At 39.0% G+C, this 12,655-nt stretch overlaps 1 protein-coding gene across 2 annotated transcripts in view; it reads right to left on the bottom strand.

Annotated features, from left to right (window-relative positions):
- Positions 1 to 12,426, bottom strand: part of PSME4 (proteasome activator subunit 4) — a 74,558-nt gene extending 62,132 nt beyond the window's left edge. Inside the window, exons 1-4 of one of the 2 annotated variants that reach the window (XM_062571690.1) lie at positions 12,239 to 12,426; positions 4,168 to 4,308; positions 3,534 to 3,650; positions 2,794 to 2,853 (exon numbers count right to left, since the gene is read on the bottom strand). In XM_062571690.1, coding sequence (XP_062427674.1) covers positions 2,794 to 2,853; positions 3,534 to 3,650; positions 4,168 to 4,308; positions 12,239 to 12,411 — 491 coding nt within the window. In that variant the 5' untranslated portion in view covers positions 12,412 to 12,426. The remainder of the gene's footprint in view (positions 1 to 2,793; positions 2,854 to 3,533; positions 3,651 to 4,167; positions 4,309 to 12,238) is intronic. The other variant, XM_062571691.1, reaches the window with a different exon arrangement.
- Positions 12,427 to 12,655: the final 229 nt, after the last annotated feature.

Raw genomic sequence — 12,655 nt, 5'->3', positions numbered from 1 at the left:
TTGCACTTTTACCAATACTACTCCCTGAATAAGAGTTTTACAAAAGAACTTCCTAGATCTTTTAGATGTGTTTTCCATACTCATAAATTTATATATATTTATATATATATATATATATATTCCAATTTTTATATATTTATTTATTTACTTATTTACATTTATATAAATGTATTTACATTAGAGGTGGGTCAGACATCCTTCGTTTCATCATCAAAACCAGATACAGAAATACTATTTTTATCGGAATGAAGATGATACAGACTGATCATTTTTAGGATCTTATCACAGATCAGTTTAGATCAATTATTTCTAGATATATAAATACTAAGCAAGCACACGCGCTCTCTCTAGTCCCCAAAAAAAAAAAAGATTGTACACAAGCCAGGAGAAATATGAAATGGCTAAACCACTATTTTTAGAGAAAGCTTTGGAAGGAGACACACACAGACACACACACACACACACACACACACACATCATCCCTTCAACACCACCTGAACAGTCAGCACAAGCCAGAAAAATTCTACCCTTTATAATGCTACTTCAGGACAAACAGCTCTCTAGATTACTAAAAGAAATTCTAGAAACTTTATCAAATACTGACAAATGCAAATCTGCAACTTCACCCAGAAGAAAAGCTTGGGAGTTTACTGACAACGTCTAAAAACTTTCAAGGAAGAGCAGGATCAGCCAAACATTCATCATAAACAAAAGACCAAACTCTAATAAGTTCATCAAGATTCAAGAACTGTGTTCCATTTAACCCAGAAAGTTATGTACTATATAGCAGTTGTTTCAATAGTAGATAAAGCACAAACCAGTAATGTTCCTTAAGAGCATTAAGGATCAACACAAAAAATAGTTGTGTGGTAAAACAGCAACAAACAACGCCACCAAGCTACTATATTGCACTGAAGTAAACTATTACAAAGGAGCATATGAAGGACAGGGGAAGTTCAAGACAGTGATGCCAAAGATCAACAAGTCTTTCAAGTTCACAAGTTTTCAATTAGATCTCAGCATTTCTGGGTAAAGGATGGGAGAGGAAGAAGACTGGAAAGGCTTTTCTCTCCTGTCCTCTGGTCATGGAAGTAGAAGCTAAGAAGAAAAAAAAAAAAAAAGTAGATACAATTTTCTATACAAGGAAACACCCAGTGAAGACATGGTTAAACCGCAACAACAACTATAGAGGACATCCGTTAAGATTCTAGTTTTTTCAACTACCACTTAAAAAAGAAGAGAACAATATACCTGGCAAGAACAAAGACTACTAGTTGCTGTTTTCATTACCACTTTGAACAAACTCTCTCAAACCTCTAAGTAGTGGCTTCTGCTCAACATTTGGCTGGCGTCTTTGCATACCCACTGCTGCAGAATTATGGGAAATTCTGCAACTGTCACACCAGTATGCTTCCACATACTGCTGCACCATTAAATTTAGCTAAAGATTTAAAGAGTACAATTGAATACATGAATCACACTAGATTTGATAAACAGACTACTATAGTTTGCTTTCCTCTCAGAACTATTTATGGCTGACCATTGGAATAAGCTGTTGAAAACTTTGTAGTAGGGGTGCAATAAATAAAAACTTACACTGAAAGGTCAGCTCCTACTAATTACTAAGTAAACAGATTATTTAATGAGATAAAGGAAATAATTTCTCATTCTAATTCCTTTTCTTTGCTTTTACAGTCCCTCCTTCTGTATTACAAATATAATCAGCTTATAATCTATCTTGACACACTGATATATGAAAAAAAGATCATCCAACAACACAGGTCATTGTTTTGACACTACACAGTTATTTTCTTCACGCAGAAAGGACATGACCACATTAGCTTGTGAATCCATTTTCTCCCCTGCATTTTCAAAGGAACACATTTAGGTTAAAAAATAAACATATAAACCGATACTGTTCACTCTTACATTATCAAAAAGCAGTAAACGTATTATTTTTATTTTTCATTATGGATTCATGCCTTAAGCAACATTCTAGTCCTGTAGCACACACTTCATTACAAGAGCTTAAAATAAGACAACGAACAATGAAATGTAGCACCCAGCTACAGTTTCACAAATTAAGCCATTCTAGCAAGTTTTTAATGACACATCAAAATCAAGTATCTTACTGGATTAGTACCGCTAAATTTCTTACAAAAAATACTACACAAAGCTAAAATTTCTCCCTTTCAGTTCAACTTATCCCAGTTTTAAACCATTTCTGAATTTATATACACACACACACCCCACCCACATCTTCCAATATGTTTTCCAGTGTAAAAATTCAGTGAACTGTTAGGATATGGAAACTTTTTTCATACCTTGCTACTAGAACATTGTGCCTTAATACATTTTCCAGAACCTATTACCTCACTGCTAAAGCACTTTCCATGATTTCATCATTTTTAATAGTAAGGTAAACTTACTCAGTGACATGTGTTCCTAAACGAATACTGATTTTCTCCACATTTACATGTAGTGACTACTCAAATGTAAAATTTACCTTTCTTTTGACCCTTGAAATATATATGCTGGTTAAATTAGTTAGCATGTTGCCACTTTATCAGCCATTTCACACACAGTATACTGTTCCCCAATTAGAAAGGTTTACATACAGTGCGACATTCTCAAACAGTGGTGTAATGTTAACATTGATTTTCCAATACAATTATTTATGCAGAAAATTACACCTGTGTGACAAGTGTTACAATCTAACAAAACATGCAGGAGATTACACATCGGCCAGAGCTGAACAAAAAAAAAAAAAAAAAAAAAAAAAGTCATTCTTACCACCTATGTAATACATTAAGCACAAATGTTTTAGGTGAAGACAAGCCTGGTCGATATGAACTGAATTAAAAAAGAAAAAAAGAGATTTAATACACAATAGTCAATTTAACAGTTACAAATCAACTGAGTTTTCAATTGTCCCATGCGAAAGGACTAGAAGCAATGGGCAAAAACTGAAGCACAGGAATTTCCGCCTGAATGTGAGGAAGAACTTGTTTCCTGTGAGAGTGACGGAGCACTGGAACAGGTTGCCCAGAGAGGTTGTGGAGTCTCCTTCTCTGGAGATATTCAAAACCTGCCTGGATGCAACCCTGTCTAACATGCTCTAGGTGACCCTGCTTGAGCGGGGGGCGGGGGGGGAGGGGGGGGGTTGGACTAGATGATCTCCAGAGGTCCCTTCCAGCCTTACCCATTCTGTGATTCTGTGAGTTAAGAAAATATCGCTTGACATCCAAAAAGGTATCCCTCAAAATTCAATTTAAAACAAAGGGGAATAAAAAAAACACCGTATGAGAACAAATCGCACTGCATATTAATTAAGATGGAGTGTCCAAATTCTAAATACAGTTCAGAAGTAATCAACTTGTAGAGCATGGTCTTGCATATAATCACTGAAAATGAAATATAAACAAAATATATACATACTTACTGTACATCAAACTCCAGCTATTAAAAGTAAATCTGTAAGTGTATTTTCAAGCACTGTAAGTACTCATCAAATATTTTAAGTGTAAACTTACTTAGGAAACCAATTTAATCCAAGATGCTCTGTTTTGGAGTATAATATCCTTTCCAACATTTCATAAAGGGGTTTCCATGGTAACTCTAAATCATCCCTGGAAAGTAGTTCTTTTTTCCTAATATAAGAAAATAACATGCATTTTAGGATTAAGCATTTATACTGACACACTGCACATCAAGATACCACCCACAGGAATACTGCTCTGAACTAAGTTTTATCTCCAGCATTTGTAAAAAAACAGTCAGAAACTCAAACAGACAGACATAGAACTTCTTCACGAACACAAGCTATCAAGATCTTTAGGAAAAGTCTAAGTGAAATTAAATATTAACAAAATGTATAACAGTACTCGTTATCTTCCTACTTGAGATTCAACATTTGATTCTCCAAATTTTTTTCTTTCCTAATAAAAAAAAATCATTATCATTCTTCACTTTCAATACTAATAGCAAAGCTTTAAAAGGGACAAGGCATTGACGTAAGAAACTTTTTAACCAAATCAGTTGTGCCAGGGAGATTAAGAGAAGGAATCTGTAATAGGACATATGAAGCTGTATAGCAAGATTAAGCAAACGAAATGATCAGCTATTTAGAGATGAGAATTTCAGCAGTCAGCAGAAATCTGTACTTACTTCAACAGGTTTATCAACAGGCGTGCAAATCCTTGCATCATGCTGATCTCCAGTTTTGGAATTGTTACCAACTCATACAACAGCTTAATAAAAAGCACATGATCTTCTTTGCTAAATTTTCTCCCATATAATCGGATGTATCTACAAGCAAAACATAAGATAAATCAGCAGTATTTTTTAAAATGTTCATTAGATGTACTTGAGCCAGATCTCATCTGATTTGTTGTTTAATGAAAACAAAGATAAACATAAATTCCACTTTCCAAGCCCTAAAAAGAACTTATTATCTGTAGTAAAAGAAGAATTCTGATATCTGAAATTAGCAGAGAAACAATTTCCAAAAACACTTATTTCTGTTATAGCTTGAATAATTTTTTGCATATATTTTTTGCTACACTCCTAAGACAAGGATTGCTTGGAAATGAGAATGAGCCTTTAAAGATGCATTGATTTGCAACCAAGCGTAACCCTTGTACTAAATATATTTTTCATTTTTGCAAGCCAGGAAGACAGATATATCTATAAAATGCAAAGCTTGAAGAATAAGCGTTAGCAAGTGACATTTCTATTTAGTATTAGCCTCTCTCAAACTATGATTTGTGCTAAGCTTCTTCTAAAGGGAAATAGGATTTTAATTAAGATTGATTTAGTGGATCTAAAACTAATTTTCAAACCTTAAATAAAAATCAGTGTGTGCTAAATAGAGGTATCTATCAAAAACATGGTTTCATGTTTAGACAGATGAGGTAAATGCAACATCACCTTTAATACAGAACCAGAAATAACAAGGATGGTCCACTGTCTCACAACTCTACAGTTAGCCTAACACAATGCTCACACCAGATACCACAAGAACAGTTTTTCAATCTGACAGCTTGCAGTAAGACTGAACAGTTTACTCAGAAACTGAGCTTTGCTGGTGGCATGCTCCATGGTTATCACTTATATGTACTATTATAAAAAAAGATGTTCTATTAGAATTAATTCTGGAAGAAATGCATGCTGTATTCAAGTTTAGATGAAGAAAAGGAAAAATGAAAATAATCTGCTCCAAAACCTATAAAAGATTCCAGTGCGAAATTTTACATTGCACAGGTATAAATTACTACACACCCAGAAAGCACATTTTCCCTTTTTATTATCCTTTCATACTGCTCCAACTATTCTGACAGGTTCATAAGCAACATTACTAACATGCTGTACTCTAAGTAGTTGTTTGGCAAAACACATGAGACATAACTCTTATAGAACAACTTTCAGTTTTTATACAGAGATCAGAGAGGCTGTATTGGTTTGTTGCTAAACACGCACTAGCGGAGCATCAAGGCTTATTTTGGTAACATGAAGAATGTCAGATCTCACACTACTTTTCTGCTATGCAGAACAGCCTGTATTTCAGAATCCTGCACTGGAATCGTAACGTGAAAAGGTAAGGAAGAAAATACATCTCTGAAAGACTCCTCCTTGAAAGCGATAGGAAACAAGAGGTTGGGTAATTTTAAAAGAGGCAAACATTAGCAGTTAATGGTCTAACAACCAAATGAAAAGATTAACCATCTTGATTCGCAAATTTGATTTCCAACATTGACTTCTTAGGTAGCATTGAGGAATTTAGTTTGATGCATCTATTTTACTTCTGAGTGCATCATTCATCTGTAAACTTCTACTCCTCACACAGCTGCCACTGAGAAAAATGATCCCTTAATAAAACATGTTTATGTGAAGGGTATTTCGCATAGTGCCACAACAGCAAATTAGATCGGGACTCAACTATTTGGCCACTCTTCTCCCCAGCTTCCCTATGTCTCATCACTAGCTTTCAGAGAAAGCTCCAGAATATTTCTTTTCACTTCGCTTTCCCTGTTGGACTTCAGTGCTGAGTTTTGCATTTAACAGGCAGTAATTTCACTAACATTCATTTTAAATACAGAAGGAAACAAATAAAATACAGGCTAACTCTTCTCCTACCACAAGAATCTAAATATTGCTGATTGGCCAAAAACTCTATATACCTATAGAATGATCACCAACAATTGAACTCATACACTTCTTACATACATAGAAGTCACTGAAACAGGCAAAAAAAAAAAAAAAAAAAAAAAAAAAGAACTAAGAAACATATCCCAACTAGAAAACAACAGGCGACATTTGATTTTTCTGAAGGCTAACAGAAGTATACAGCCTAGTTGTATTTATTTTGTATTTATTTTAATAGCAATAGTATACCTCTCAAAAGCACACACTGCTGACATACTATTTTGGAAGGACCCAAAGTAAAAGTCTAGAAGATTGTACAAGATAACCTGATTATTAATACCCCATCTAACATAGAGAACTAATAAATGGCACAAGAGGAAGAGCATTCGAGGACTTCGAAAGGCCTTGAAAAGAGCCTACTAGACTTAACAGACAAATCAGAGGGAGTTGATGTAAGACAAGAGTTGGCCATCCATAGTCCTACCAAGAAAAACAACAGATGCTGTCAGACAGGGTCATTTTCCTTACTTAACTTCCACTTACTTTTTAATAAAAGGGGAAGACAGTGTTTGATGTTATGAACAAACTTTAAAGGAGCTCACTTACAAGAGTGTTTGTACCTTTCTTGACTCTGTATTTGAGAAGGAAGACACCAGCTACACAGCAAGAGCAGCACATTTTACTGTGGAACAGAGGGTTCTGAAAACACCTTCAGCTTCTGTTTTATTATCCCTTGGTCATGTAAGTCACATACACTTGCACACGCATTTCCTCTCTCACAAGTCTAAAGCAACCAAAAATAGCAGTTTCACTTCTTCATGCAAAAGAAGCCTTAAAAAGAACCCCAACATTAATTAGAACTACAAAGAAACACTGCAAGAGAGGCAACAAAACTAGATAGAACAAAACAGAAAGTGATGATTGGATGGTTACCTTTCTTGACATTTTCTAACAGCAGTTCTACTACACCAAATGCCATTTAACTAAGGAAGGGTACAAGTATAGAGAAATATACCGAGCACAAACACGTCACTATCCCCCAGAAGTAAAACTAGATTTCAAATTGCTCCCATTTTTACAGATTCTTTATGTGAATGGACAAGGAACATCAGATTTTAAAATCTTCAGTTATCTGCCTTAATCCAGCTGTAGATTAAGAGAAAATAAACAGAAAATTATTCCTAAAACGGTGCTAATTCTGCTTTCCTCAAAATTAAATAAGAAAATCCCTAGCAGAAGGGAACTACTGACATTTTCAGAAGAATGTCCAGTTGCCCCCTACATAGAAAAACACATCATAACCATTAAAGAAAATACAGGTGTGGCTGATACACCTAAGGGCTGTGCTGCCATTCAGAGAGACCTGGACAGGCTGGAGAGTTGGGCAGAAAGGAACCTCATGAGGTTCAACAAGGGCAAGAGCAGAGTCCTGCACCTAGGCAAAAATAACCGCAGACACCAGTACAAGCAGCGGATTGACTTGCTGGAGAGCAGCTCTGCAGAGAAGGACCTGGGAGTGCTGGTGGATGACAAGTTGACCGTTAGCCAGCAATGTGCCCTTGTGGCCAGGAAGGAAAATGGTGTCCTGGGCTGTATTAGGAAGAGTGTTGCGAGCAGGTTGAGGGAGGTGATCCTGCCCCTCTACTCAGCCCTGGGGAGGCCTCATCTCAAGTACTGTGTCCAGTTCTGGGCTCCCCAGTACAAGAGAGACATGGAGCTACTGGAGAGAGTCCAGCAGAGGGTTATGAAGATGATGAGAGGGCTGGAGCACCTGCCCTGTGAGGAACGGCTGTGAGAGCTGGGCCTCTTCAGCCTGGGGAAGAGAAGTCTGAGGGGGGATCTGATCAATGTCTACAAGTACCTGAAGGGAGGGTGTCAGCAGGACCGGGACAAACTCTTTTCAGTTGTCCCGTGTGACAGGACAAGAGGCAATGGGCAGAAATTGAAGCACAGGAAGTTCCGCCTGACCATGAGGGGGAATTTCTTCACTGTGAGAGTGATGGAGCCCTGGACCAGGTTGTGGAGTCTCCTTCTCTGGAGATCTTCAAGGCCCGCCTGGATGCAACCCTGTCTAACATGCTGTAGGTGACCCTGTTTGAGCAGAAGGGTTGGACTAGATGATCTCCAGAGGTCCCTTCCAACCTTACTGATTCTATGACTCTACAGGTAGAATTTTGTCAATTCTGCACAATACCAGCATCACCTTCTGCTTTTGGAAGAATGTCTTTAAAAAAAAATCATTTCCCAAACTAAGCTGACTGAAAACAATAAGACTCCTTATATGAAGGCAAGTAATTCTACATTAAGATGCTACTTGAAATCTTAATTCCCCTACCATTTTCAAGCCTTCTTTAAGAAATCCATACTAATTTTAAGCTCTCAATCTCTACCAATCAACTGCAACAAGCATAATAAATAAATGGTGCTCAGTTGTACTGGCAATACTAATTAGGAAGTGAACATTCTGACTCTGTCATTTTTATGCTCAGTACAATGTCTCTGGAGACACACACACACACACAAAAAGAAAACACTGATTCCCTTACTGTAACAGAATTGAGTATACCGAACTTTCACTCTACAATTACAATAAGCCTATTTTTAAGAAATGTACTATCGTATGAAGTGGACACCCTAAATTACCCTAGAGTGTTGGCTGTTGTGCTACAGTTCAAAATTGCCTTCACTTATTTATGAAGCTGAACAGAGTGCTCTCCCAAATTCCTAGTGATCTAATTTCATTTTCCAGCATACAAAAATGGATTATCATCTGTTCAAAACTAGTATCAGAAAACCCCACCGAAACTATGCTCAACAAACTATTTCTATTCCATATATGTATACAGTATACTGTCCTATATGTTTTTCTTATAAATATAGGAAGAAATGGAAGTAAATAAAAGATTCCTAGTGCAATAGCAATTGAAATGTTCAGAGAAGTTTCATTGACAAGTTTTATCCTAACTGTAATTTGCTGTGTCCTGCAATTCAAAATAGTTGAACTACATTTTTTCATACCTCACAGTAAGACATTTAAGTACCATTCTGTAAGAAGTCTCTATCCCTGACACAAAGTAACAGTCAGGAATAGTACCTGCATCCCTTAGCTTCAAAAATCCAACCCTTGTCTTTTGAAGTACAAAATGCAGAAGTATGTTCCCAGTTGCATCAATCAACTGTATATACTGTGATTATTAAATGCTCTTATTACACTAATGCTCATTTACAAGCTATAGTCTAAAAATATCTATGCTCAAAGTTTCTATGAAAAACAAAAAAAAAGGTGAAAAATGAAACAAGCTATGTAGGTTTGAGGTAGGGGACCATTAAAAAAATATAATGCAAGTCCATTTATGCAATGACTGAAGCAACTGAAGTGTTGTTCTCCCCTCTCCCCCCACACACATTGTAGCAAAGAATACAACCAAGAAGCATACACTACCACAACACGATTTGTGTTTTACAAGGTAAGAAAGTCCTCTCACCATGCTTTGTATAAGCGGTCCAACCAAAGAGTCCATTTACATCATTGCATACAAGAACATTATATCTAGGAGATACAATAGACATTATATCTAATAAATCTCAGTTTTAGTCATCTTTCCCTACTCAATTTGTGACATCAGACAGCTGAAATAGCTGCATTTAAGACAACTGTATATAATTCATATTCTCAGCTGCTGCCCTACAAGAAATAAAAAGATCTTAGGTTCAGCTGTTATCATGAAATAGTAACTAGCACAAAAATTTTTTACATTCAAAAAAAACCAAGAAGTGTTTTGAGTTTTCACTGTCATTCCTCATACATCTGGAGGCTATGTACAGCTGCATAAAGTTGCAGTGCACCTGAAGAGGCAGAGCTATATAGGTATATAATCTGTGATTTTTTTTTCTTTTAATTCATTCATACGTTCACGTGTTACATTGTCTATCTGTATTGACATTTTTATCTGTACAAGAAGGATTCAAAATATGTCAGCTTTGATTCTGATTTATAAGTTACTTCACCGAACATAATGCAACTACCTACTAGTTGTTATAATTCACAGTTGTAATAAAACTAGGCAGAGATCTTACGAAGATTTTGACCATCTTCTAGTCAAACAAACATGTAATTTATTATAGCTGGCTAGCAAGAAAAAAAGGTACAAAGTTGATAGGGAGATAAATTACTCCTTAAGAACAGACAATAAAGCTTTGGTTTTACTGTCATTGTGTTATAATTTGACTTAGGTATGACAAATGAGAATATCATAATCTTATGTTTTGGAAGTACTTCATCTAGGCCTAAACTTTTATTGTAATATTTTATCCCACAGAACTATTTTGCCAAATTAAACTAAGGAAGTAAAATATCTCCAATGTTAACTGTATCAGCTTATTTTTAAAACCAGCCCCACAGTTTTCTTCCTTGCCTACATCCAAACACATTCAAGTCTTACTGCCACAAAGAATTACTATAATATGCCACAAAGAAATCTTGGGACAGACAGGCATCAGGCAAGTTGCAAAGCACACTAAATTTAAACTTCAAAGGGTAGGTGGAAAACCACAAATGAGAGCCTCCTGCCCTTTTTATGATTCATAAAGTATTGTAGCAGCAGTTCTCAACAGGCTAAATTCACTGCCCTGAAGCCTAAGCTAGTAGCAGACATTGCAGTTTACAGAATGACTAGTAGGATAATTGTAATCTACACCTGCACATTCTCAAACCACTTAACTGTAGGAATTGCCCTATTTAAGGTATATCTTTCTCTTACTAAGAACTGCTACAATTTATTTCAGCTTGATTAGCATACAAAGTCCAAAGACAACAGGCATCACTGTAAACAGTATGAGTTAGCAGATGGCTAAGGGAAAAAAAAAAAAAAACAGTATTGAAACTGGGTCCAAGCAGGTTCAGACTGTCTCATAATGAAAACATGTGAGTCATTTCGCAACCATCAGTGTAATTCTATCTAAGAATGCTTCCTAGCAAACATAAGGTCACTTATGTTTCAATACATGTATACTATCCAGATTTTTGACTGCTGGATATATATTAAAATCCCAATTAATACTTAAAAAGAAATCCTACTTTATATAAGTAAAATTGTAAGTGAAGTTCACAATTCTACTGAATGCAAGTACTCTGTCCTTTCTAGTACACAGAAAACACCAATTATGAAGGCACACAGAGCATTCATCAAAAAGAAGGTATTCACATAAACAGGGTGCACTGGTCGAAGCTATAGCAGCCACCTGTCATATGACACTATTTTTAGTGCCAAATTAGCTAGAATAGTGCATATTAAGAAACGAACGGGTAAGCATATTTTGTAAAATTCACTAAGCAAATTCTACACTCTGCTTGGTGCTACTATATGAAAACACTCTGCTTTCCATCTGTATAAAAACCCACCCTCTCAGTACCCACATCGGAACCAACATGAACTACACCTTGCCACAGCACAGGCAACATATCGAGGCTTTTTTTCCCCCCCTTTAAACTAGGGCACAGCAGCAAAGCCAGGATTTAATCCTTCCAGCGCTGAACCAACAAAAGCACGGTCAGTTTTGAGAAAGACCTCCCGTTCCTACCGCAAAAGTTGCGAATATAGTTATCTTCCACAACTTGTTTAAGGAGGGAAAAAGAAAAAGAAACAGGCGATCGAGTATGCACTGAGAAAGAGAACAGCTCGCTTCACGGGACCGGAGAAGTTTCTGAGACGACAGACGAGCTCCTGGAAACGAAACCACCTTTGTCCCGGTTTCCTGCTGCGGAGCGCCCGGCGGCCTTATGCAAGAGGCCGGCTGACCCCGCCTCGCTCGGGCCCGCCGGCCGCGCAGCGCGGCGCAGCGCAGCGCAGCGGAGCCCCCCCCGCGCCCCGCACCAACCGTTAGGAAACCAACGCGCTTCCGCCGAGCGCCCGCCCGGCCCCCGGGCGTGCGTCTGCCCCCGCCGGCCGGCCGGCCGGGCGTGAGTCACGGCGGCTTGGCCTCCCGCGGCCCGGCAGCGCCCGCAGGCCCCGCTCCGCGGCGCGGCGCCCCCGAGCAGGCCCGGCGGCAGCACCGTTACGAACGGCCCGGGGCGGGCGTTGGGCGCCGCACTCACGTGGAGAGCTTCCGGGTCCAGAAGAGCCCCCCGGGCCACAGCTCCTGCAGCTGCACGGCCCGCGCCAGGTTGCCTTTGATCTGCGCGAGGAAGCGCGTCGCCTCGGCCTCCAGGCAGCCCCCGTACGGCAGCAGCTTGTTGTACACGATCTCCTTCTGCGGCGCCGCCGCCATGGCCGCCGCCGCCGCGCTGCGCTGTGGCCGATGCCGGCCGGCCGGTGCGGCCCGGCGCGGCCCGGCCCGGCCCGGTGCGGTCCCGCTGCGGTGCGGCCCGGCCCGGCCCGCCGGCGAGTGGCCCAGCGGCGCGCGGTGACGGCACAGCTGCGGGAACGAGCGCCGCCCCGCGCCGCCGAGGCCGCTTCCGGCGCGGGGGGCGGGGAGCGGAAGGCGGCCGCGCCGGGAGGGGCGGTGCCGGGCC

This window comes from Rhea pennata, chromosome 3 (assembly GCF_028389875.1).
Source record: "Rhea pennata isolate bPtePen1 chromosome 3, bPtePen1.pri, whole genome shotgun sequence".
In the NCBI taxonomy this organism is placed as follows: domain Eukaryota; kingdom Metazoa; phylum Chordata; class Aves; order Rheiformes; family Rheidae; genus Rhea; species Rhea pennata.
The sequence above is the reverse complement of the archived record's forward strand: the minus strand, read 5'-3'. Positions and strand labels throughout refer to the sequence as shown.